This window comes from Diadema setosum, chromosome 16 (genome assembly GCF_964275005.1).
Source record: "Diadema setosum chromosome 16, eeDiaSeto1, whole genome shotgun sequence".
NCBI classification, from domain to species: Eukaryota; Metazoa; Echinodermata; class Echinoidea; order Diadematoida; family Diadematidae; genus Diadema; species Diadema setosum.
Window position 1 is genome coordinate 19,935,313 of NC_092700.1, and position 25,514 is coordinate 19,960,826.

General features: G+C 39.7%; 1 protein-coding gene across 1 annotated transcript; it reads right to left on the bottom strand.

Moving 5' to 3' along the window:
• Window positions 1–8,674: 8,674 nt before the first annotated feature.
• Window positions 8,675–25,197, bottom strand: LOC140240153 (hydroxymethylglutaryl-CoA lyase, mitochondrial-like). Its single transcript, XM_072319959.1, has 7 exons — window positions 25,030–25,197; window positions 22,212–22,319; window positions 19,613–19,767; window positions 18,465–18,618; window positions 16,862–17,050; window positions 12,717–12,842; window positions 8,675–10,259 (listed from the first exon to the last, which is right to left on the bottom strand). The coding sequence occupies exons 1-7, from the start codon at window positions 25,186–25,188 to the stop codon at window positions 10,158–10,160; spliced, it is 993 nt and encodes a 330-aa protein (XP_072176060.1). The 5' UTR covers window positions 25,189–25,197; the 3' UTR covers window positions 8,675–10,157.
• Between the last annotated feature and the right edge of the window lie 317 nt (window positions 25,198–25,514).

Sequence of the window (25,514 nt, forward strand, 5' to 3'; positions counted from 1 at the left end):
GCTTGTGTAATGATGTGTTCATTTTCTGTCACATCGAATTACTCGATTCTCCGTGTCTCGGTGTTTCTGCAGGAAGAGATTAAATAAAGCGACGGCCATTAATTAAGAAAGAAACTTCCCCAATTATCAATCAGAAACCTTTACAATATGCACCAGACCCAGGGAGTTCTGAGCATCCCAAATGGAACGAGAGAAGTCGGCCTGGACCAACAATATGACGTCAACAACAACACAGCTGCAATCAATACCACCTACTTCGCCATCGTGATGCTGTTCGGACTTCCGGGAAACAGCATCATCATTGACATCTACGGCAAGAAGAAACGGAAGTCGAGCACGGACATCCTCATCCTCGCTCAGGCAATCGTCGACCTCATGGTGTGCGTCTTCACGCCCCTCCTTATCGTGCGAAACAGCTTCGACGAGCTCATCACCACGGGATTGTGCCGGGCCTCGCATTTGGTGTCCAACATGGGTGCGTTCGGCTCCCTCTTCCTCACGCTGCTCATTAGCATCGATCGTTACATGGCCGTGTGTCGACCGCTGCGTAGTCGCTGGACCGTCAGATGTTCTTTCATGCTAGCCTGGCTGGCAGTTCTAGTTTCTCTCATTCTAAACATACCCATGACGTACTATGAGAAGTACGACCCTCACACGGAAGAAGGCGCTGAATGCCACACGACGGCGTCAGACACGATGTCGCTTCTGCTTTCCGTGGCGCTCGTAACCACGTTCATGACCTCGTTGCTGATCAGCACGCTCCTCTACGCGATGATTTTTCTGTTTCTCAGAGATCGTGGGGAGATCCACTCGCGACTCGTCAACGACCTCGACTCTAAAAACGATCACTACCGGAGTCGACTGCCCCAATCCCATCGGCTGGAGACTCCCGCGTGGAGTAAACCGCCGCACGACACTCCAGCGGCCAATCGAAACGCAGTCATCCCGATGCAAAGCCTTAATAACACGGCGGGTTTGCCGAATTCGTCGACACTACCCACAAGAGAGGAACTCTTCACACGGAGCATCACGACAACGCCCACACTAGTGGAGACCAGACTTCACTCGGCGTCGCCAGCGGCCGGTGGTAGACCATCTTCGTCACTGGCATTGGTATCACCGCGTTTCACTCCGCGCCATCTGCCGAGCCCGCGGCCAAAGGAGCAGAACAAAAAGAAGAAGGCGGAACTGAGCCCTGGTCGGAAAACATAGCGCATGCTGCTCATCATCACAATGTACCTGTTTGTCACGTGGTTACCTCACATTATCGAGACGCTGTTGGACAGACGCGTTCTGCGCATGATCAAACTGCATCAAGTACTGGACACCGTCTTGGATGCGCTCACCGCTCTCCGACTCACCAACCACACCGTCAACTTCTTCGTGTATTGCATTGCAAACGACAGCTTCAAGAGATCAGTGTACAAGTGTCTCACCCGCTACAGCTGCAAAAAGTTGCTAGTCTATTGCCAAACCTGCCACGGAAGAATCCGACGTACTTTCGTGAAGACATAATTTAGTTATGAAAGTCCATTTTCAAATTCACTTGTTGTATAATGAACACCCTTCGAGAAACTTTCGATTAATTAAGTGGTTTTTCTTTAAAGGACAAACTCCTGCCATTGTACCAGTCGACTCCGATGAAGTTCAAGGGAAACCTCGTTATAATGATACCCTATTATCCAAGGCATTTTACTTCGTTTAAGCAGGTTCATCACTATATCGGGATGCAAAAAAAAAAGAAAGAAAAAGAATGAAAGAATGAAACAAAGGGTGGGAGGCGTTTTGTAATACAGGGGATCCTCGTTATAACAAGGACCTAAAAACCGTGACAATCACCTTGTTATATCAGGTTTATCATTATAGCACGGTGCAATGGAAATGCAAACATCGATTACATACAAAGTTGGCAAGTCTAAAATCACATTGTGAAAAGATACTGCTGAAGCTGTATATCCAACTTCTTCATAATAAGGTTCTAAAAACAAGAGACTCTTGCGACAGCTTTGCTCAATGATATACGTGCAGTATAACTATACTTCCACCCTACATCTCGCCGTCAGGTATGAATCAATGTAAGAGATATAATTTTATTCTTTAAATTTAAGTAATGTCGAAACTGAAATTAGGACATTTAAAAAATGTAGTCTAATGTTATTATATGTATATGCCAACAAAAAAAAAACAATAATGATATAGAAATAACAATAATAGCATTTTTGGAAATTGCCCTGTCTGCAACATGCACCAGAAGATCGGAGTTCTGAGTGCCTGGAATATTGAAAATCCCATTGTGATTACATTCTTGGTAAAGGGATAATTCCGCATGTGTTTGATTGTATAAACTTATGAAATGTAGCCATTCTATTGCAAGTAAGACCAATGTGTGTAGAATACAACACGCTGGCAAATGCAAATAAGCCAGTTCGGGGTTAGCTCATGGGCACATGGGTACAAATGACCTTTCTTCTTTCTCGGTTGATTAGGCACTCCACTAGTTTCAAGCGACAGAAGGCATGAGCTTGCCCAACGTAACAATTTATGGAATTCATCAGTCATGTTCAAATAAAGGATGAACTTGCATAGACCAGGTGACCAGAATGATCCTTCCATTGGCATTTTGGAAAGCATCCATTTCATTATTTTGCATTGAATGTATTAACAATCTCTTTCTATTGAAATTGTCACACACCGCTTTTGCTGTCAGGTGGATGTGCTGGCAAGCACCACTTATAGGGATCACTTGAATAATCATTACATCACAGATGCTTATCTCAGTGAATTTAAAAACCACCATGCTCTGCTGGTACAGATGACCTTTTTCTGCTCATGATCAAAGTGGAACCCCGAACTGGCTTATTATGAGTCATGGGCTATGTAAATCAAAGCTTTTCATATTCTACCAAATCGAAGATTATTGTATACAGTAAATGTTGTCGTCCCTGCACTTATACACACAAAGCGTGTGCATATCTTTGTGTTCTCACATGATCTGAAATGTATAAGATAATGTATAATGCAGTATCTGTAAAAGGTCAACCTTGCGTAACTCGAATCCCGGGGAAAATCATTCAGCTGAAATAAATTTCGACTCACTTGAAATTTAACATATCAATACAATCATCATGTGTATATAAATATCCGGGTACAACGTTTTCATCGACTTAGTCAATTTTCTGACTTGTGCGAGGTCGACTTAGGAGTTGTCCATATCTGTCCCCCTTTTTAGTATAATTTATGAAATTATGCACACAACAGAAATCTTCTTTCGGTATTATACCATGGACTTACAACGAACACAGCTCATATGTTGTGTCTACATTCCAACAAATGCAATGTCGAAGGAAAAACGACCTTAGTAAGGTACCATTTTGCAGAAGAAACATAAGCCCAGCATTAATGTTGTAAAATAGTTTTAAAGTGTGAATTAGGGATAGGAACAACGTACGACTGTTAAAATTTGAATCCGTATAATCGATGTTACGTATTGTTAAGTACAGAAATTGTGAACGATAGTTATGATATAATAAATATGTTTCTATACTAAACTGTCTACAGCTGAGGTTTAATGAGAAAAGTTCTGAATCTTCGTATATTTTAGGCTTTATTGCATAAATAATGAATGGTAGGATGTTTTATGACATAACAGACCTACACACATGCATCATTTAATGTGATATCTTGAACATTTTTTTTTAAATCACTGCTCCCAAAGGTAAAAGGACCTTTAATAGTCGTGTACTCTTGAGTCACTTTCGTCATGTAGAGAGCCTAGGATCAAATTGTTCGATATTCCTCAGAACTATTAAGTGCTTCACTAAATTGTTCTACCTCCGCTGAAATCAATCATGTCTTGGAGAAATTACACAAAAAAGGGACTATAAACAGATTAATGAAAAAAGTAAGATTACACTGCAAGGAACTCACAGCATTAAACTCAGCAACAGGAAAAATAAATCCACTGCAGCTAACTATGGCGACTTTATTGTTTGTGAAAAAAAAAAAATCGGGGAGTTTCTTGAGACACCTCAATTATTTAATTAGGAAGTTAGAATTCGTCGGCGTTATCATCTGAATATTCATCATAATATATAGGCTATACACAGTATAATAGAAGTTGTTGTTATTATTATTATTATTATTATCATTATCATTATTATAATTATTATAATCATTATTGTTCTTTGTTATAGGTTTAACCCATTTCATTAAGTCATCACATAAAAGTAATCAGAGAATGGCCACAGTCGGTCGTATGTATACCTATGCAAGACTTTCAAATCCGTTTCATGAAGTCTCTCGTAAGTGCGTCCCATGAGCGAAAAGTCTCTCATGTAAGACTTCCATGACCCCAGAATCATGGGCAAGAAACGATAGGATGAAATGTGACAGCAAAGAAGATGGCGGGATAAGGTGAGAAAGAGTACGACTATAGAGTTGATACAAAAAGGAGAGAAGGAAGAAAATATATAGGCCCTATATATATAAACACGGACAGGCAAGACATTGGAGGAAAAAAAATAATCAGATGTCTCCTAGGAACCGTCGAGTCATTATTACCGCAAACATGGTACAGTACTCGATCATGAACTCATTCATGTACACTGCACGCGCACGCACATCCGTGGGGTCAATGGCAGGTGAAAGATCATGGGCTGACCGTGGCGTTTACACACGGCAGAGTTCCCATTGCCAGCTCTCTTTCAGTCTCGTCTCTTTGATGTCTGAATAAAAACATACAATGTTGCTGCATGCCCCCCCCCCTTTTTTTTTTCAGCTGTCTATGTGCTTGATATTCTAAAGCTGACAAAAAAGTAGGCATACATTCTGGGTTTGCGATTCACGAAATAGTACAGTGGCCTCCCGTTACAACGAAGTCGGCGGGACCGGCAGTTTTTCTTTCGTTATATCGAAATTTCGCTATAGGCGAACAAATAAACAATAACACACATAGAGCGGATAATGTTGCGGCATGAATTTTAACTTCGTGGTAACGGGAATTTCGTTATAACTTTGTTTGTTATAACGGGAGTCCACTGTAATGATTACTGCAATAATTTAAAACTACAACAAGGAAAAGTAGAAATTACGCGGTGCGTAATATATGTCCCCGCCGGAAGTAGCATTCAGTAGCAAAATGTACAATATAGGTAAAAAGATGAAGGTCAAAGGTCAAAGAGGTCAAAGGTCAAAATTCTATGTAGAAGTTTTGAAGCCCTCACCTAGTGCCATCACATAAAGCAAACGGAATCGAAATCGGGTTAGAAATGGCGAAGGAGTAGCATTTTGTAGCCAATGTACAATATAGGTAAAAAAAAATCAAGGTCAAAGGTCAAAGAAGTCAAAGGTCAAAATTCTGTGTAGAAGTTTTGAAGCCCTCACCTAGTGCCATCACATAAAGCAAACGGAATCGAAATCGGGTTAGAAATGGCGAGGGAGTAGCATTTGGTAGGAAAATGTACAATACAGGTCAAAAATCAAGGTCAAAGGTCAAAGAAGTCAAAGGTCAAAATTCTGTGTAGAAGTTTTGAAGCCCTCACCTAGTGCCATCACATAAAGCAAACGGAATCAAAATCGGGTTACAAATGGCGAAGGAGTAGCATTTTGTAGGCAATGTACAATATAGGTCAAAAATCAAGGTCAAAGGTCAAAGAAGTCAAAGGTCAAAATTCTGTGTAGAAGTTTTGAAGCCCTCACCTAGTGCCATCATATAAGGCAAACGGAATCAAAATCGGGTTAGAAATGGCGAAGGAGTAGCATTTTGAAGCAAAATGTACAATATAGGTCAAAGGTCAAGGTCAAAGGTCACAACTGAAATTCTGTATAGAAGTTTCAAAGCTCCCATGTAGTGCTATCATATAAAGCAAACAGAATCAAAATCGGGTTAGAAATGGCGAAGGAGTAGCATTTTGAACATTTTGATCACACACGGACGCACACACGGACACACGGACGGACGGACGGACGGACACACGGACGGACACACGGACACACACACGTACGGAGCCCGTTTCATAGTCCCCTGCTCGAACTCGTTCGGCGGGGACAAAAATGACAACAATGCTAAATATTATAATGATGATAATAACCATCATCAGGTAACGATGGTGATATTTCAAAAAAAAAAATGACTGGTTATCACAATGCCTAAAAATGTAGCATAAATCATTGGGCCACTAATTGTGCGTTTTTTGTTTTGTTTTGTTTTGTTTTTTGTCTCCCATCCCACACACAGACATAGACACATACATGCACTGTTCCATTTTCATCAGGTTTTAGCATATTGTTTCAAATCATTTTGAAATCATGATACGGATTTGATCAGAATTTCATCATTTTCTGTGACCTGTATCATACATCACTCACTTTAGCTCCAATCTTCTCTAAATTTTCTAATTTTCTATCACGAGGGTAAACGTATCTTTTTTTCACGATTCATTTACATTGTTCAAACTTTATGCTGGTATACCGTACCTCACTTCTTTTAGCTGCCTGTTGTAGCCGAGTATTCACTTGTGATCTTTATGTTTTTGTGTTTGTTCATGTTTTATTTTTTCCCACATGGATCTTCCCTCTTGAATTTCAAGTTGCTTAACTGGAGTCAAAATCCATCTTTGACACTGTAAGGCACTTTAAGGCACAGATATCAATTCTACAGGTAGGTTAGTGTTACATTGTCATACAAAACCTCTATAAATACAGTGTCTGTGATACATAATGCAAATCACAATATACCCAAGTATCCTAAAGCCACAATCTGTAATACACTCACAAAGTACAGTCTGCATTCCCAAAGCAGGATTAGAAACACACTGCACACCCGCATACAACTTACAAGACTAACAATTTCTATGAACAGATGAATGCACGTTTGACTCAGTGTGCAATTATATTCTCAAACAGCAGTTTGAATACGATGTACAAACTGTACTTTTATTGCACTAGACCTATACGTTTTCTTTTCTCACAATTATTTCCTTTTTTTCCAATGGAACAAATCTTGTATGTAAAGTTCTGCCTACTGCCAATGTTTTTATTGTAAGAACATATCATTTCAACTTATACCATTTTCACAGAGACTGCATAAAAAAAAAAAATAAGACAAGTAATGGACATGTTGATGGACTGTTTCAAAATTAGTTGTTACTTCCTTGTGAAATTTTCATGAGGCATATGCACGAGAAATGTTAAATTCTGAGCCTTTTCTGGCTCCTATAATCCACTGTAATACTTTGTAACTAGAAATTCATAACTTTGATGACAGGTGAAATGATACTTTCTCTTTCCTAAAACGTTTTTTTTTTTTTCAAAAAATAATATTCATAACAACTATTATTTGTAATAATTATTATCAACAAGATAATCATTATACTATGATGACAAGGAACAAACCATCAATCCCAAAAGTTGATTTAACCATAGTACAAAAAAACATTTTTAAACATTAAAATAAAAAAAAACAACTTTTTGAGTATAGTTTTAAACAAGTACTTCTGAAGAAAATGCATCCAGAAAAGGAAAATGTGTTTTACTTGGCCTTTGACCACATCGCAGACCTCACACAAAAATGATAAGAGTATTAGTAGTTGTTTTGTTTGTTTGTTTGTTTTTTTTTTCATTCTACGATTCTCCCTTCAGGACCCCCATAGACTCACACATGAATATCGCTTGAATCATGATGCGATGAAAAATCTGTGTCTAAGAGACAAAGTGTGGTTTCTATTACCAGAAACCAATACAAACTGTGATTAATCTACAGGTCTACGTATTTTGAGAGGACCAACCCACCACTGTGCCACCCCTCACCTCCCCCACACAAACACAAACATAATGACATTGATCAAGCTCTTTAAGATATGCTACAATATAAATGATCTTTCTTGACGACGAAAGAGAACCACATACATTGTACAGGTGAGCTTTTTTCCCTTAATGTTTACATTTCTTCCAGTCACCAATGGAAGTGGAGCAGAAAATAACACTTTTTTTTTCATCCAAGGACAATGAATTGAGGTAGGGTGCGTGCAGACAAGGCAGGATATGCACTGTGTTGGGTCTTCTTATCACACAATACCAAGCGGCTTCCTATTAAGCAGACCAAACACAAAGAAAAGCTTGAGCATGCTGCCTCCAACATCTCTGCACGGAGAGGCTTGATGTCCTTGGTTCCGTGCCAAATGCTACACGACATCCAGACACACTGCAGCATTCAGCTGGTGCATCAATCTGCGTGTGGCAGGAAAGTATGCAAACACACGAACACACACAAACACATTCACACACATTTAAACATCTTGTATCATTACAGCACTGAACAGGTGCCTATTCTGCCCATGTTGTCTCTCTGGCCACCAACCATGGCAAGAAAGGAGTGAATTAGATCACTCAGTCCACTTCACATTGGAAAAATACTACCATACCCATACATGTCCAACTCACTTGGTGCTATTCTCATTATGAAGTACTGACGTGTTTATGGTATCAAAGCACCATGACTTACGCATGATGAAACATACATCGCAGTGGAATCATTGGTAATCATGACACATATTCATTCTCAATTGTTGCATGGATATTTTGTGTAGGTTTGAAATGCCACTCTTAATTCCACGGTATTGTGCAATTATTATTTTCTTTATTATCTTTTAATTTTTTTTTTTTTTTGGGGGGGGGGTTGTATAAGTGTTTACATTACAAAACACAGTGTAAGATACTGAGCTGTATTTCACTGAATGTGAATACTGGTACATCTATTTCTGCACATAAACACTCCAAAAGTTGCTTACTGTATAAAGTAAATCACAGACTTCACTTTATTTCTGTCAGTAGCAAGCTTTTAGATCTGCAACGCCAACGCTAAGTCGACACAGCCTCCTGTCTTGGACAACAGAAACAGCCTCACACATGTGCAGAACACCAATTTTTTGCGCAGTCAACATCCTCTAAGCATTCACATCACAGATCTAAAGCTCGCTGTTATCTCAATGCGCGATGTCCTTTATCTGCAACCACTTTGACCAAAAGTTTCATGAGATTGTAATTTGTCAAGAAACAGAGAAGCATTACGCCTCTAATATTACTGACACATTTATGACATTTGGATGTAGGCCTACAGTGAGCAAGCAATGGCTGCTACTTAACGGTAAGCCTTTGATCCATTTGAAGAGATGGTTGACAAGGGGCAGACCTTTAAAATGATGGCTGGATTGTTGATATAATGATTTCTCTACCTCTTTGCCTACACACTGGAGCATGCACCAATGCATATTCCATGAAAACAATAAATATTGGGAAGCAGAGGATCTAACTTGTCACCTTTCTGAATGATCGTCTTCTATTTTAGCCCAAAACCGATGTAACTCCAATTCATAACAACATAAAAGCTCTTACGTGTAGGCCATGTTCACACACTAAAAGCGAACCAAAATACACATACCGTACTCGTACCGCACCAGACTGGTTCACATTGGGAGCATTCACGTGCTCTGTGTGGATAACATACCTCGTCAAGACTCAATTCAGAAGGATCACACGCAGAGTAGGAACGGGGTTAATCACTTTGTGTGCTAACACTGCATACTGGCATTGCTAATGCACAGAGTAAAATTTGTGTAGGCCTACTGTATAAGCTGGTATTTTTGCATACAGATATTTCACAAATAAAGACGTCACAGACATTTTCATGAGATGTTGCTTTCGCAAAATTGACATTGAAACAAATCAGGAGTGCACTACTAGCCTAGTGCGTGGCGACATTTTCGCATGTTGCTTAATTCATGGATTCACAAAATTCGTGAAAATTAAACCCTCATGAAAACAACAGCTTATTATATGGAATTGTGTGCGTTACCCGAGCTCTTCAGTCAGCTTCTGGTATGGTACACTTTTGGACCAGCATGCGTTAAGCGCTGAATCTCTGGCATGTTAAGAGTGCAATATGGTACACTTTTGGACCACACTGGGAGGTGGTCCACTTTTCGACCGGTACAGTTCAGTTCATTCAAGGAGCATTCGAGCGCTCCTCTGACAGGGGTATGGTATGTCAAAAAGAGGGCTCAAACATACCCTTAGTCTACACCATCACCAATCTATCCAGTGTCACAGGGCCTCCTCAAAAGTCTAGGACAGACAAACGTGCATCAGCTTGGGCGGTTCTTTCATAGCTTGCTCATTGCACAGCCCACTTTGGAAGTATTCTGCCTGCCTAGCTCCCTGGAAATGAACTGACCAACAGCAACAATCTTTTCCAGATTAACTCCCTGCAGATACAAGAGCAGAGAGAACAAACAGATATCAATAATGCTTTGATTTCCCTTTTCCTTTAAAAAGAAAGCTTTAAGAAATCATGCTCTGTACACATGTAAAGGGCACATTTTTGGACAAATCCCATCATGATTAGCAAAGATGAACTGAACAACAAACTCGAAGTGTAACTAGCAAATATTATAGAAGCAGACTGGGGTGGGAGGGTGTATACATACATAATGATTCATCCATCAGATTTGGAATGTTATCAAGGCAAATTATAATCTCCCAAAGAGAGTACCGATATTTCAAACACTGACGATAGAACATTCTGTACATTGTGTGCTCAAAACAACAAATGCCATAATCTGTAACTCATGGGTTTCATGTTAATAGTCAAAGTACTTTGAGACCAATGTGCACCATCTTTGGTTTGAGTTTTTTGCGGTAGCCGTTTCTGCAACATTACCCACAAGCTAAAGGCATCATCCTATGCACAACAACACACAGCTATTTTTGTTTTGATGCCTCACGCAAACAACGCTATCAACCCAAATTTGCACTGTTATTCCAATCGCACGCCCTAGCTGTGTCACGCACTGTTTCCCTCATTGGACACTTTATTGACATGAAACTGTTTTCATACGAGAGAACATTCCTAATAATAATTAATGTACTCTGCTCATGGTAGAATGTTACAGATGCCCCACTGTGTTCATCAAATCCTCGACTTGTATTTGACTAATCCATATTACTATTTTAATATTGCAAATATCAGAAGAGCTAAGATTCCCAAAATTAAAGAGCACACAAAAGTTCTTGACTACACTATAATGCATTGGAAATGACAGTGGCAATTTGCAAAAAATTTTGTGTCCCAAAAAAAAGGCCGCTGGCTCCAATCCAAAAATTTCATGCTGCGAATATTTCTTGCTTTACCATATGGTGACAAGTCATAATATGACAGTATTGCATTATGATGAGCAAAATTACCATTTGGCATTTTCCTGCATATAAACATAAGGCAGTTTCACATGCTGATATATTCATAATCAGAGCAAGAAAAAAGAAGCGGAAGCAAGTTTTCATGAATCTAGATTACAAGTAATAAAAAACACAGTTGAACAAAATGTTACAGCCATAATCATTATTCCTCTTTAATTTCTCCCTTTTCATCAAAATCATTACTGACAGTGTAATTAGGATGAGTCATCATCATTCTCACATGTTTTTGCGTGTTTCATCGACTTGAAACGCCACCACTTTTTTAAGGTAGCAGGATATTTTGATGTGGATTATTGTTGAACAATTTGCCTATATAGTGGTATCATTGTTTTAAATAAACTTCTTGTATGAATTCTTACCAAACAATGAATTTAAAAGGCATGCACGCAGGGATGTAAATAAGGGATATTTCTCCTCCCCCAAGAAGGTGAGTTAACGTTTTTAGACCTGAAATTAAGCGATCTGGTGCAAACTTTTTGTGCAATACTTGGATTTTTTCTAGCTCCCTCCCCCCCCCCCCCCCCCCGAAAAAAAAAAAAATAATGGAAATGATTAGGGCTTTTTTTCAGGGAAGTGTTTATAGCAAAATCACAGCATTTAGCTCTTATTCCGCATACGTGCATCATCTGTGTGTATGTACAAAGTCTATAATGAGGTAGAGGGGGAGGTTTGGGAGGGGGATGCCCCCTCCCGCTCGACAGAGCTTTTGTGTTTTTAGAATTGAAATAAAGCAATCTGAAGCACACTTTTTGTGGGAAATTCGGAAATTGTTATTCCCCAAAGTGTACTAAGTCTATAGAGGGGACCAATCAAACAGAGGGTGGCAAGATAACCCTCCAATATTCGAGGGAGCTTTTTTTTTTTTCCATTTTTAAAACTGAATCTGGCACACATTTCTGTTGTAACATCTGGAAATTTTTAATCTTGTATGCACGGGGGGGGGGGGGGGGGGCAAACAGGGAGAAAGTGTGGGAGAGTGCTATCCCCACCTTTCCCGTGCGAGGGAGTTTTTGCCTTTTTAAAGTTGAAATTGAGATATCTCGTGTAATCTCGTAAACGCATATTTTACGGAATATTTGGGAAATTACAAAAAAAAGAGAGGAAAGGGTTGATTTAAAGGGGATACTGTATTCCCCTTGTACATGAGGGAACTATTGATTTTTCAGAATGTGAGTGATAAGTCTTGTGCACTCAGATTTATTCACAATCTTAAGGGGGCGACCGCCCCCATCGCCCCCCCCCCCTTTTTTTTTTTTGCTGCGCCAGTGTTTAGACGGGAACTTTATGTAAGAGCGGAGTCTTTGGAAATTCAAATTTTATTGGTGTTGTGATTTTTTTTCCCCAATTTTTCCCCTTTTTTCTTTCTTTATTTTTTTTTTTTCACGAACCATGGCTCCCATGGCTGTCATCATCAATTGTCACCATCAACATCATCGCACTGCATCTCCCACAGAACCAATACTCACAGTTTCAATTCCTAATCCGTTCAGCATGTATACCACATCCTCGGTTGCTACATTCCCAGAGGCCCCCTTGGCATAGGGACAGCCGCCCAGTCCAGCCACAGAGGAGTCCACAACAGTCACACCCATCTATGCAGGGGAATATGAAAGTGATAAGAAATGTTGAATAAGCATTTAAAAAAGACAACACTTATGCATGCAAATGAATATGTATGCGAATATTCATAGTGGATATGCATTAGAAATATGATATTTGATATATCAAACAGCAAAATCATACAGTATGACCCATCAAAAAAAAAAAAAAATACAATCGTATTCCGCATTGATAACTTTCAAAATAATGAAACAATATGAAGAGTTTGTTCGCAAAAACCGATAAATCCATATTTGCCAAATGGAGATATATGCGATTAAAGGTCAAGAAAAATAAAGAGAATAATAAGAAGTTTTTTGCTTCTTTTGACCATAACTTCAAAAATGTACCTTTATATGTAGTGACCAATATATCATTTAAAAGGTATTTTTTACTTTATGACAGAGACCGTACTTCAACATTTTCAAAAATGGACTTATCGGTTTTTGCGAACAAACTCTTCATATACATGCTATTTCAGGGTATGAAACTATAACTTCTTACCTACATTTTGCAACAACAACAAAAAAAACCCCATTCAATTTGGTTAAGTGGTCACAGAAAAATGAGGATCATTGTAAAGCATGTAATAGGTCTGTTTCTTCCAAGTTTAGCACTTGGATGTTCTTGGAACTGCATGTTAATGTGTGAACACAATGGACAAAACTTGGAGAGAAGGGATTCCTGACATGCTCTATAAAGATCTCCATTTCTCGTTGACCACTGAAGCAAATTGGATGGGGTCTTCTGTACAGTGTAGGTAATAAGTTATACAATGTAGATTCATACCTTGAAATTGTATTTGGATTGATTCACTAGTTCACTGGTTACTGCTTCTCGCTACGACAACCCCAGATGGTGCAAGTTGACATATAAAGTATTAACCCGTTAAGGATGAGTCCCGAGTATACTCGAGAAAGTGTCCATGAGAAATGCGCGTTGTAGCAAAATCATGCCGTCGTCAACGGGTTAAGAAGGCCTATCTCACTGGAGAAGAAGTTGCCAAGACTATTGCAACTGATCGGGCTTGTGCGACTCAAGAGACAGAAAGAAATTACTTGTGCTCTCACCAAGAAGGCGATTCGAGAGTGGTGTCTCAGATGCTCCAAACAAGGGCCTAACTTCTTCACTTTTAAAGGACAAGTTTACCTTCATATGTGACCGTGCACCACAAAACAAACAAAAAGTCGCACCCCTTGATTTTCCGTGAGAGCTCAAAAAAGGTGAAATGGGTCAACCAAGTCAATCTTAAGTTTTTCACATTTTCTGAAAGAGCTATCCTTCTTCTACGTTATTCTTAAGTTTGAGATCATAACATGAATGGGAAAGTGTGTTTTGAGCAGTTTGTCTACAACCCTTTTGGGGGGAGAGTATATGATCAGGTATGTCTGAGAGGCCCCTTATTCATTTCTTGATAACCCTTTGCACGCTCTTCACTTTCAAGTCTAGTAACTTTTGAAGGGATAATGCTACTGCTTTGAAAGTTGGCATTATTCATGGACAGAATGTGTTAATAGAGCATACTTAATTTCAGCCTAATCTGATAATCCCTCCATTGCTGTTGCTCCGGTGGTTTACATCCTGTTTTTGGCCCATTAGCACCACTTGGTAAAGATTAGTTGCTTGAATAGAACCTGCACTTCAGAGCCGCTTTCCTCAGTTCACACTTTTCCTGAGTGTGTGGTTTCCTTCAGTATATAGATAGGTTAGGGGAGTCCATTTGAATCGAGTTATACATCAAATTAAAGCTTAGAGTCTGCTCTTTCAGAATCTGCCCTTAAATAAAAATTAATGCCTTGCGAATTTTTGTTGGTTTTGTGATGCAGGGTCACATGTACATGTGGATTGAGAGAATGCAGCAATATTATAGGAGAACATGTTCGTGAAAGTTTGAGGAAAATTGAACAAACCGTTCAAAAGTTTTTTCTAAGTGTAGCAAAAAAGGCTGCTGAAAACTGCTTATCCAACAGCAGCGAGCCAATGTAGTAAAGTGGAGTCAAAAGGGAAATGAACTTTCGATCCTAGCAGAATCTTCATCAGAGGCTAAACACATACAAGGACTACACAAAACAAGAACAGTCAGGGGAGGGCTAGGGACACAGAACATAGAAAACAAAAGAGAAAACAGGCAGGGAAAGCAATCACATATAAGGACTACACACAACAAGAACAGCCAGGGGAGGGCTAGGGACACAGAACAAAGAAAACAAAAGGGAAGGATTGGAGGTCATGAGGAGCCCAACAGGTAAAGGGAGGGGGATTAAAGCAGGAGGGATGGACAGACAAAAGGCAGAGGAGGGTCAGTGATGATCCCGAGGACCAACTGAGGGGGGCAACCTGTGAAGGATAAGGATGAATAGGGAGGCAACATGAAACAAGATAAGGAACAACAGAGGGATAAAGAAAGGAAAAGAGTAAAATAGCAACAGCATGGGGGGGGGAGGGGTGGCTGAGTAAACAGCAGGCCTTTATCTGGTGTACCAAGGGGCAACAAAATGAAAGTGAGAATCAACCAACAAATGCAAGTATCCAACGTATATAGAATAATAATACCTGTTGGGCTCCTTGCCCAGGACCTCCAACCCTTCCCTTTTGTTTTCTCTGTTCTGTGTCCCTAGCCCTCCCATGACTGTTCTTGTTGTGCATAGTCCTTATATGTGATTGCTTTCCCTGCCTGTTTTCCCTTTTGTTTTCTGTATTCTGTGTCCCTAGCCCTCCCTTGACTGTTCTTGTTTTATGTAGCCCTTTTATGTGATTGTTTTCTCTGCCTGTTTGTCATTTTGCCTCTGATGAAGATTCTGGTACGATCGAATACTCAGGCCCTTTTTGACTCCAAAAGTTTTTTTTTCTGTGCAGTCACTGCTGGATGAGAAGACTACTACATTGTAAGATGTCACATGTGTCGAACAATATAAGGAAAATATAAAGAGAATTCCACAAAATTTTCTAATGACTTGTTACTGATGAATGTGAAGGGTTATATTATTCCCCCTGCATACTGAAAGAGGCAAGTCAAGTGCTCTTTTAGTATGCGAGAAAAGTGAAAAAATGTTGAATTTTCTTTATATTTTCTTTATACAGTTCTATGCATGTTACATCACAAGCTGTAGTAGTCTTCTCATCCAGCGATGGCGGCATTTGAAACTTCAAAATTCATAAATTTTGAATGGATTGTCCGATTTTTCTCAAACTTTCACTGATGTGACCCTTTTAGGGTTAAGCCGCAGGGGTGTCCCCGTGATGTGTCCAAGATGTCGAGACTAGCTGAAGACGGGGAAAGAGCCTCCAGAAAAATCTAATCATGTTTTATTCTCTCTCTACTCAACAGAGACCAGGCCAGTCTGCAAGAGACATCACGGCAATGTTGCAGAGACATCTCTGTGACCAGCAAGACTTGAGTCGCCGCCAAGTCACCGCCTAGTCTCAACACCAATGAGAAACCAATTTTAACCCATTCTGTACTGAATTCTGAAATCCCCATAGACTTAATACACAGGCCAACAGATTCCCGTATGGAACGGGTTAATAAGTAAGTATACCGCATGTCTAACAAAAAAAAATTACAACGGGACCCTCCACAATAGTAACTTTAAAAACACTGAATCAATCCAACTACAATTTCAGGGTATGAAACTGTAACTTATTATCCACATCTTACAGAGACCCCATCCCATTTCCTTCAGTGGTCAAAGAGAAATGAGGATCTTTGTTAAGCACGTCAGGAATCCCTTCCCTCCGAGATCTGTCCATTGTGTTCACACATGAATTTGCAGTTCCACAAGCATCCAAGTGCTGAACTTGGAAGAAACAGACCCATGACATGATTTACAACGATCAACATTTCTCTGTGACCACTTTATCAAATTGAATGTGGTTTTCTGCAAAATGTAAGTAAGATGTTATATCTTTAAACCCTGAAATAACATTCAGACGGTTTAATCGTATTGAAAGCTATCAATGCGGAAATCGGATTGTAATTTCTTTGGGGGAAATACTGTCCAGTAATTCTCACCTGCAGTGCAGCAAGGATGTTGGCCAGGGCCTGCCCATAGGTGTCGTGGCAGTGGACAGCTACCCGCTCCACTGGGATGGTTTCTAGTACTGCTTCCAGCAGCGCCTGCATGGCGCCAGGGGTGCCCACTCCTATCGTGTCTCCCAGGGATATTTCGTAGCAGCCCATCTTGAACATCCTATCAGCAACCTGCACACACCACCAACGAATAAGATGAGCAGAGGCACTTGTTACAGTGTGACTTGAAAACATCCCCATGGGGTGACAAGACTTTGTATATCAAGAGGCAAGTATATAACAAAAAACCCGACTTGATTTTGAATATCACAAATACGGACTTGAATTTTAAAACAAAACGATGCTTCTACTTAATGGTCATCAACATGGATGTTATCTTTTTGCAATTTTGATTAATTTCCGCCAAGCCAGCGACTCATTTCCACAAAATATGCATGCAATTTCCCAATAAAGAAGCCTTGTGTTTACGTCACCAGCAGAGCATGCCCTTTAGTGCGCGTAAGTAAACTTCCAGAACACGCAGCTAAAACTCCCAAATTCATTTACCTTATAATTTTATGCTAAAAGATCAAAAATACTTCCAAAATCCATAAACATTCCAGGATCACTACCAAAATTTAATCATCTGTTCCTTGTATCATTATCAACTTTTCCTGTATATCATTCAAATCCGTTCACAACTTTTTGAGTTATTTTGCAAACAGACAAACCAACACCAATGATCACTTAACCTCCTTCCTTGGCAGAGGTAACAATGAAGTCCTGGAAGATCTGACAAACTCACTAATGAGAAGGATTTTATAATTGTGCCCCTGCATCAAAAAACCAACAAAAAGGTCGCCAGATAAGAATTTTTAGATGTGGACAGATTCTGAACGAGCAAACTCTAAGCTTTAAAATGATGTCTAACTCAATACAAATGGACTTTCCTAACCTATCAAAATAATTGGCAGAAAGTACGCACTCTATTCAAGTCTATTCACTTTGCAATCATGGGACAAAATACAGGATGTAAAGCTCTGAGCAACAACAATGAAGGTATTATCTGATTATGCTACAATTTTGCACATTCATTAAGCACATTCTGTTCATGGCTACTTCCAACTTTCAAAGCCATACCATTATCTTTTCAGAAGTTATTAGTTAAAAGGAAAGAGTGTATACAGGGTTTTGAGGAAATGATGAGGGATCCTAAAGACATACCCAATCACATTATTCAGCTAAAACGAGTTATAGAAAACTGCTAAAAAAACACAGTTTTGAATTCACCTTACGATCCCAAACTTTAGAATCACGTAGATGAAAGATCGTTCTTTTAGAAGATATCAAAAAAGTAAAGATTGACCAACAGGACCCATTTCAGCTGTTTTGGGTCCTCACAAAAAAATGGGGATGCACAAATTTTTGTTTGTTTTGTGATGCAAGGTCACAATGACGTGTATGTCACAGCCATTTGGAGAGGTAGCTGATCTAATAATGCAACTACAGCTTTCCTGATCTCAAAACAGAACTCGCAAAATCCATAGACATTCTTCCAGAAACAGGTCTCTGAAAACAGCATTGGGTGTAGATTTCTTGTGCTCACCTTAGCAACAGCTGCAGGTTCGATCCTGCCCTCATAGGGACACCCCAGCACGCAAGACACGTAACCTCTGACCTTGACCTTTGCCTTCTGCGCAGCTTCCATCACGGCAGAAAATCTCTCCAAGCTTTCTTCTATTGAGCAGTTGATGTTCTTCCTGAGAAAATGCATGGAAATGCACACCATAATCACAGTATATCATCATGCCACCATTGTTGATATATCTCCAGTGAAGGATGAAATGGGACAATATTGCAAAGAATCTGTAAAATAATTGTCATTTCAAAAGCTACTGATACTTAGGTTAAGCATGGTGCAACGAGAGAATAATGTTGATATCGCAGACTTTTGAAGAGATATACACAAATGTAATGTAGAGTATTTCAGGGCCTCTGAATGGCTTCTAACATATGATGTAGTCTTGGGAATATCTTAAAACATTCTTTTCATTAGGCATTGCCTGTAATTTCACTGTGACTCAAGAACTTATTTTACACCATTCAGTAGGACTGAGAGACAAAACTTTGCTTTAATAATAATAAATGATATCTATTTTAAAGTACAAATTGCATGAGCAACAATAAATCAGAAGAAAACATGATGATCAAACAGAAGATCGAATCAAGACATGGTCTGTCCTATTTCAGTTATTTCTACAAACATTATCCACAGCAGATACCACTACTTCAGGGGTACTTCAAACTCTGCTTATCTCCACATAAACGATGGCAGGCAAAGTTATTTTCCTCTAGACTGCATTCCAAGACATTCAAGTCCTCCGAGAGTGTCACTGACAAAGAATTGGACAGGTTTTGGAGTCCTAACAGGAAAACTGGTAGGGTTTCATGTTTCTTTTTTCTGGTTTGTTTGTTCTCATTTTTGTTTAGAGAGAGAGTGCATCCTTCAACAAGTGATATTACAAGAAGATGCAACAAGAGGTTGTCATGACAACCAAAGTTTGACACTGCCCCAATAACTACTGACTCCAAATGTATTTTGGGTCACCAAGGCCTTTGGATTCACAACATCAACAACAAATGGCAGCGTGGAATGCTAGCTTCAATACAGAGCTGTCATGAATCTTCTTTTATTGGCATTGGTAACACGAACGACATCAACAATAAGTCAGACGAGAAGTTGAGACCCCGTACTTGCTGAAGGATTCTGAGGCTGCCCCAAAGATGGCCACTTCCTCAGCACCTGCCTCCAAGGCCGACTGGAATCCCTGCAGGTTGGGGGTCAGGACGGGGTAGCTCACACCGGGTCTCCTCGTGATTCCAGTCAGCACTTCTCTGTGATCGCCCATCTGTTGCACAACAGAAAAATGACACAATGTCATATAGTGGCAGGGCAGAGTGTGCAACATTCCCATTCACGGATCACTCGACTATCAAATTCAATGTTGTTGTTGTTTTTTGTGCAACCATATCCAACAACAAACTAGCTAGTACTGCAGCTTTCTCCTATACTGCTGTATAACTATGGAACATGAATACAAAGAACTCCATCTGTTCTTCATGGAGATGAAGGAATCATCTATTCTTTTTCCTTCCTTTGACCCCCACAAGGAATGACTGTATCAAACCATCCTGTAGCTATACATGAACCTTTAGTCCTCACCTGCCTTACTACTTGCATGTGAACCAAACTTGGTTTAATATTTGTTGGGTTAAGAAAGATCTTTCTTTGGTTTTTGGTTAAATTTTGCATATATTTTTTCAACTTTGATAGGGAATATCTCATTGCAGGTTGGCCTTCAATTCCCTAAGGGGAAACATTTAAAGAAACCTGTATGACCCTTTATTTGAACAGGTACCGAGCTTAACCTGCCATGCTGTTGTGTTTTTTCTAGCATTCAATAAGCCATCGAAACTTGAAATTTGTAGTTGTAAAGATACATAGCAAGCCCACTCATGATGTAGAAATGTGCCTAACAGTCCAGCAGGAAGGTCATGGTAACACAATACGGATTACAGGGATTAGGTCATTTCTGATCACTGACAATTAACTTCTGTTCCTATCTGTGGAGAAAGCACTCAAGCACTGTAAGCATTTGCTCCTTCACTACAATTCACAACTTGTCAGCACACAACATCAATGGCACTATGAAATGTGAGGCCTTAATATTGCACCCACTTTATTCGCCATGTTCAGTGCATTGCAAAAAAAAAAAAAAAAAAAAAAACATGACAATATCTTGATGTATAACAACATAGAATATGGCATACAGTACTGTATAAGCTGTTATTTTCGCAAATCTCAGTTGGACCGCGAATTTAACAACACGCGAAAATGTCACCATACGCTAAGATACTAGTGCACTTATGTAGGCCTCTGTGTCAATTCGCAAAAACAACATCTCGCGAAAATGTCCATGACCTCCTCATTCGTGAAAATATCTGTACGCGAAAATAACAACGTATACAGTATTACACACATCAAATATAAGCATCAAGGGCAAACAATGTCTCACTAACTCCAAATCTTGTACAAGTAGCATGTAAGCTTGTCAAAAGTAATAATGAATTAAAAAAAAAAAACAACAACAAAAGGTTTTGAGAGGAAATTACCCATAATACAGTAATGATACCAGTACTCCGTTTTCAATGAGCTACACCTGTAGTACCAAAGCATGTTAACCCTATGCAAACTAGGCCGGGCTATTTAGGTAGATCATAGAGCCGGGGGGGCCTCCCAGGCCCCCCCCCCCCCCTCCAGATCTCGGCCATTGACCACACGATCGCGACGAAAATTGGCACACACATTGCCTATGATGTAATCTAAAGTATCACAAAATTAAATTTTTTTAAAAATTATCATTTATGCTAAATTATGCTAATTTATGCATAATGATGCATGAAATCAGACAATTTGGTATAAATCACTAAATAGAGCTCAAAATGGACACATTTTTTGTGTAAATGTTCTTTTTAGTGTCCTGAGCAAATATAAGAGAAAAAAATTGTGCCATCATAAAAATTTCTTAAGTATATTATTGTTTTTTTGAATTTCTTATGTATTTCTTTGTTTTTTCGACTTTATGTTTTTCATTGTTTTTTCGATTAAACTTGTCCGCGACATTGTTCCGATCAAGAAAATATGTTATTGATTGATTTTAATCAATAAAACCCCAAAATAATCATACTTTTATGAAATTTGCCTGTAAGCACAGTTTGCATTGAAATTGTACACGAATTCATGTTTTTGAGCAATTTTTGGTCTGACATGCACATACATATTTATGCGCAACTTCGGAACCGCGCACCCGGGCATTGCAAATTTGGTGTCAAAAGATGCGGGAGACTCAAAAGAAAAAAGTCATGAAACGTCGCGGCGATAGCTTTTCGCGTTAGCGATACATCGCTCGGAACGTCGAGGGGGGGGGGCCTCGGAGGCCCCCCCCCCCCCCCCCCCCGGCCTAGTTAGGGTTAAGCTGTGCTTCTTAACCAGTGGGCCGCAGACAAATAGTGGGCCATGAACTCTTACAGGTGGGCCACAATGTCGGCCAGAAATACAATAAAAAAGGCTCATGATTTGATCTAACTAGGGCTCCAAAAAGTCTGTAGGAGCTAAAGTGGACCTCAAATTGAAAAAGTATGGATGTAAAGCATCTATGTTTTACAATTACTATCAACTACACCCAAAACTGACTGAATACAAAAGAAGGTGTGTAAAGGTTGGTTCTTGCAGTCTAAGCAGATGAACATCATGAAGTTTAACAAACTTATTGTTAGAAGCAATGAAATCTACCTGTGGCACCCATTTCGGTGATACAAAGCTTGTTGCCTCCACCACACTCAGTCCTGTGTCAGCCAAGCGATCAATGAGTTTGATCTTCGTCTCAGTTGGAACAACAACCTGGCTCAAAAAGATGAGAAATACACACAAACACACACAAAAAAAGAGAGATCAAAATTTGACAATTTTTGCCCCCCCCCCCCCCCCCCACTTGCCCTACAGCAGAGCTTCTCAAACATGCTAGCTCTTTCCATAATCTTATTCTCTGTGGGAATAAATGGAGAATACAGAACTCTAGATTCCTAGATCTGTAGTGTAGGAGAGACGTCTACATGCAGTGCAACAACCAAGATAACTTTTATGATTACACTGTATAAATATTGGAAACACTGTATATTATCTTTCACACATAGATTCATGCAAGGACCTAGGAGTCACAGTTGATTCTAAACTTAAGTTTGAACAACATTTTCAGGAACAAATAAACAAAGCCAATAATATTATGAACTTAATAAGACGCACATTTGTTTATCTAAACAAAGACAATTTTTTATTGTTATACAAAGCTTTGGTAAGACCTCATTTAGAATACGCCCATGCGGTATGGAGTTCTTATTTGAAAAAAACATATATAGCTTTAGAAAATGTCCAACGGAGGGCCACAAAATTAGTACGTGAAATAAGACCTTTATCTTAATATGAACAGAGATTGAGGCACCTCAGACTTTCAACTTTAGCATACCACAGGGTGAGAGGTGACATGATTGAAGCATTTAAATTATTTCATAAATATGATCAGGAAGTAGTGCCTGACTTGGGTCTAATAAACAAATGCACAAGAGGACATAGCAAAAAGTTATATATTTTTCGATCACATACCACTACAAGAAGAAATTCATTTTACATGCGTTATCACAAAACCATGGAATAGTTTACCAAGAAATTTAATAGATGCACCCAGCGTCTTCAGTTTTGAAATTGGTTTGGATAAATTCTGGGACAATGAACCCATAAAATTTAAGTTCGATGCCACGCCACCTGGTCACGACCCAGCTCATCTCAAGGACTGAACCTGGATCTGAATACAGAGGCTCAGCCTGCATTCAGAATCTTCCATAGGTATCCATAGGTAACATGTTGTATGTATAATGAAAACTAAAAAAAAAAAATCTGTCTATCCACCATCTGTCTCTGTCTGTCTGTCAGACTGTGCGTGGTCATGTGCGATCTAGTAACTGCACTTCTCACCAGACTTCATTCAACTTGCCATAAATCATCTTTTAATATTGGTACACCATTGTCACCAATCTTTTGCTCCCACAGTGCAGTTGCTTGAAGGTTTCATCACATAATATTAAATACTATTTACAGTAGGTGGCTAACTTGTTTCAGATTGCGCAGGCAAGCGTATGCTGAGGGTGCCCTGATTGCTCATAAGACAGTGCCGTATTCTGGGTGTATATTGAATCTAAAGAGAGTCTGGCCAACTCGGTTTTCGGCATATGAGTTTTGAAGCCAGTGATCAGTGACTGGTCAAAACAAGTCCCTGATCCCTTGATCTTCGTGGAGCCATGTCGTAATGCTAATGTGCGTTCATACATATACACAGTGCCAATTGTTCACTATCCCTTGCCTTGGTCTGCTTTCATCATTATGTATGAGCGTACACGCTACCTTCTTACATGTAATACGCTGGGGAACGACATGGCATGCAATTTATCAATGTCCAGACTCTCTTTATATGCCTAACAAAGTTACGCTACAGCACACTGTCATAAAAAGTCAAGGCAAGTCAAAAGGTAACTATACACAGCCCAGTCGCCGCTGTACATACGTAGCGCGACAGGGCTGTACCAGCGAAGCTCCAAACACGAAGAGGGTTTAACGATCGCATGCGATCGGATTGAATTTTGATACTTTAGATCATTTTTTGTCACTTCAAACTCATCTGACGAACAAAATGATAATGAGACTTCATATCTATGCTATGAATATTGAAATTTAGATTTAATAACTTACCTAAAATGATGGTTATATGCAGCATGTGTGAACGGTTCACGAACGGTAGGCCTACATCGTCTTTCACGCCAGGCCATTTCCAATATCCGGGAGGTCACATGATCTGAATGCCCTTTCAAAAGGTCGCGCTGCTGTCGACCGTGCTTCTACACCAACACTCAAGCAGCGCATCGCACGCACGCAAAAGATTTCCGCAGAGATCAAGGCGCCATTTTGAATTCTGCAACAATGAACCCCGACGGGGTTAGGGAATCCGCCAGAAAGTATCATTTTTTGGTTCCACGGACTTATCACGAGGGCTCTCAACAATGGACTTACGAACCTTCTCTAATACAAACATGCACTTAGTTTAAGGTGAGTAACGTTTGGTAACGTGTACACAGTTTATAAAGAACGTATAAATTTTCATAAGTTTTGTAGTTGTGTTGTGGTTCCCCACTTTGAAGGTGCCCGCTCGCTGGTCAGACGCTGTATTCGCGTAGCGTATTAACAGCGTCTGGTCGGGCTAGTCAAATAAAAAGGGCGAGTTGTTTTGAGCAATGAATGATCATGATGATATTCTATGTAGACAATGATATGAACCGCTGCGCAAACGGGATTAATTAGTGCCCAGAAATTGTACCATCAATTGTAATAGAAATATTTAAAAAAAAAAAAAAACAAACATAAACTAACGTTCTCTTAAGTTTAGGGTTTAACGTTAGGTGCCTAAATTATAACTTGACAAACTGTCAGAAGCCCGACACAAAATTGAATGTGTGGGACTGTACGAGACAGCGTAACTGTCGTCGTCTCTTCGTTCCGCCGTTACCTTTTCGTTTTGAAGACCGTCACGTGGACCGACCTCGACGATTTTCACAAATTTTGGCAAGTGTGCCTCCTTCCCCGTAAAAGAGGCTGCTCCTCTCCTCAAAATCATTTGAGATACGATTTCGGCACAGGCCCAGAATCGACTCATGCCGGCAGCCATGTTGACTCTCGCCTTGACACTCGCGAAATGTCGATGTCATCACCGTGAAGTCATACGTCATGCGACGACTGAAACGATACGTCAATCCATCATGTCAATCAAAGTGATTGGACTGAGCGCCATCTGTTGGTCAGAAGTCATCACAACCACGCTCACATGCCCAAGGGTACTGTGAAAATATTGATATTATCACTTTCTGATGATATTGAATTAAACTTAAAATTGCAGGAATAAAGAAGGAGACGTGCTGAGAAGCCAAGCTTGCATTTTGCAGTCTTCTCGTGGACAGTAAACCCATTACTGAAGAAAACTATGAACAACAAGGA

What these genes read in the sequence shown, in the direction of transcription:
- LOC140240153 (XM_072319959.1), bottom strand. Translation starts at nt 25,188, where the DNA reads ATGGCTGCCGGCATGAGTCGATTCTGGGCCTGTGCCGAAATCGTATCT. An exon ending in CACCGAAATGGGTGCCACAG is followed by an intron (nt 19,768 to 22,211) that starts GTAGATTTCATT and finishes GTTGTGCAACAG; the next exon opens with ATGGGCGATCACAGAGAAGT. An exon ending in AACCTGCAGCTGTTGCTAAG is followed by an intron (nt 17,051 to 18,464) that starts GTGAGCACAAGA and finishes TGGTGTGTGCAG; the next exon opens with GTTGCTGATAGGATGTTCAA.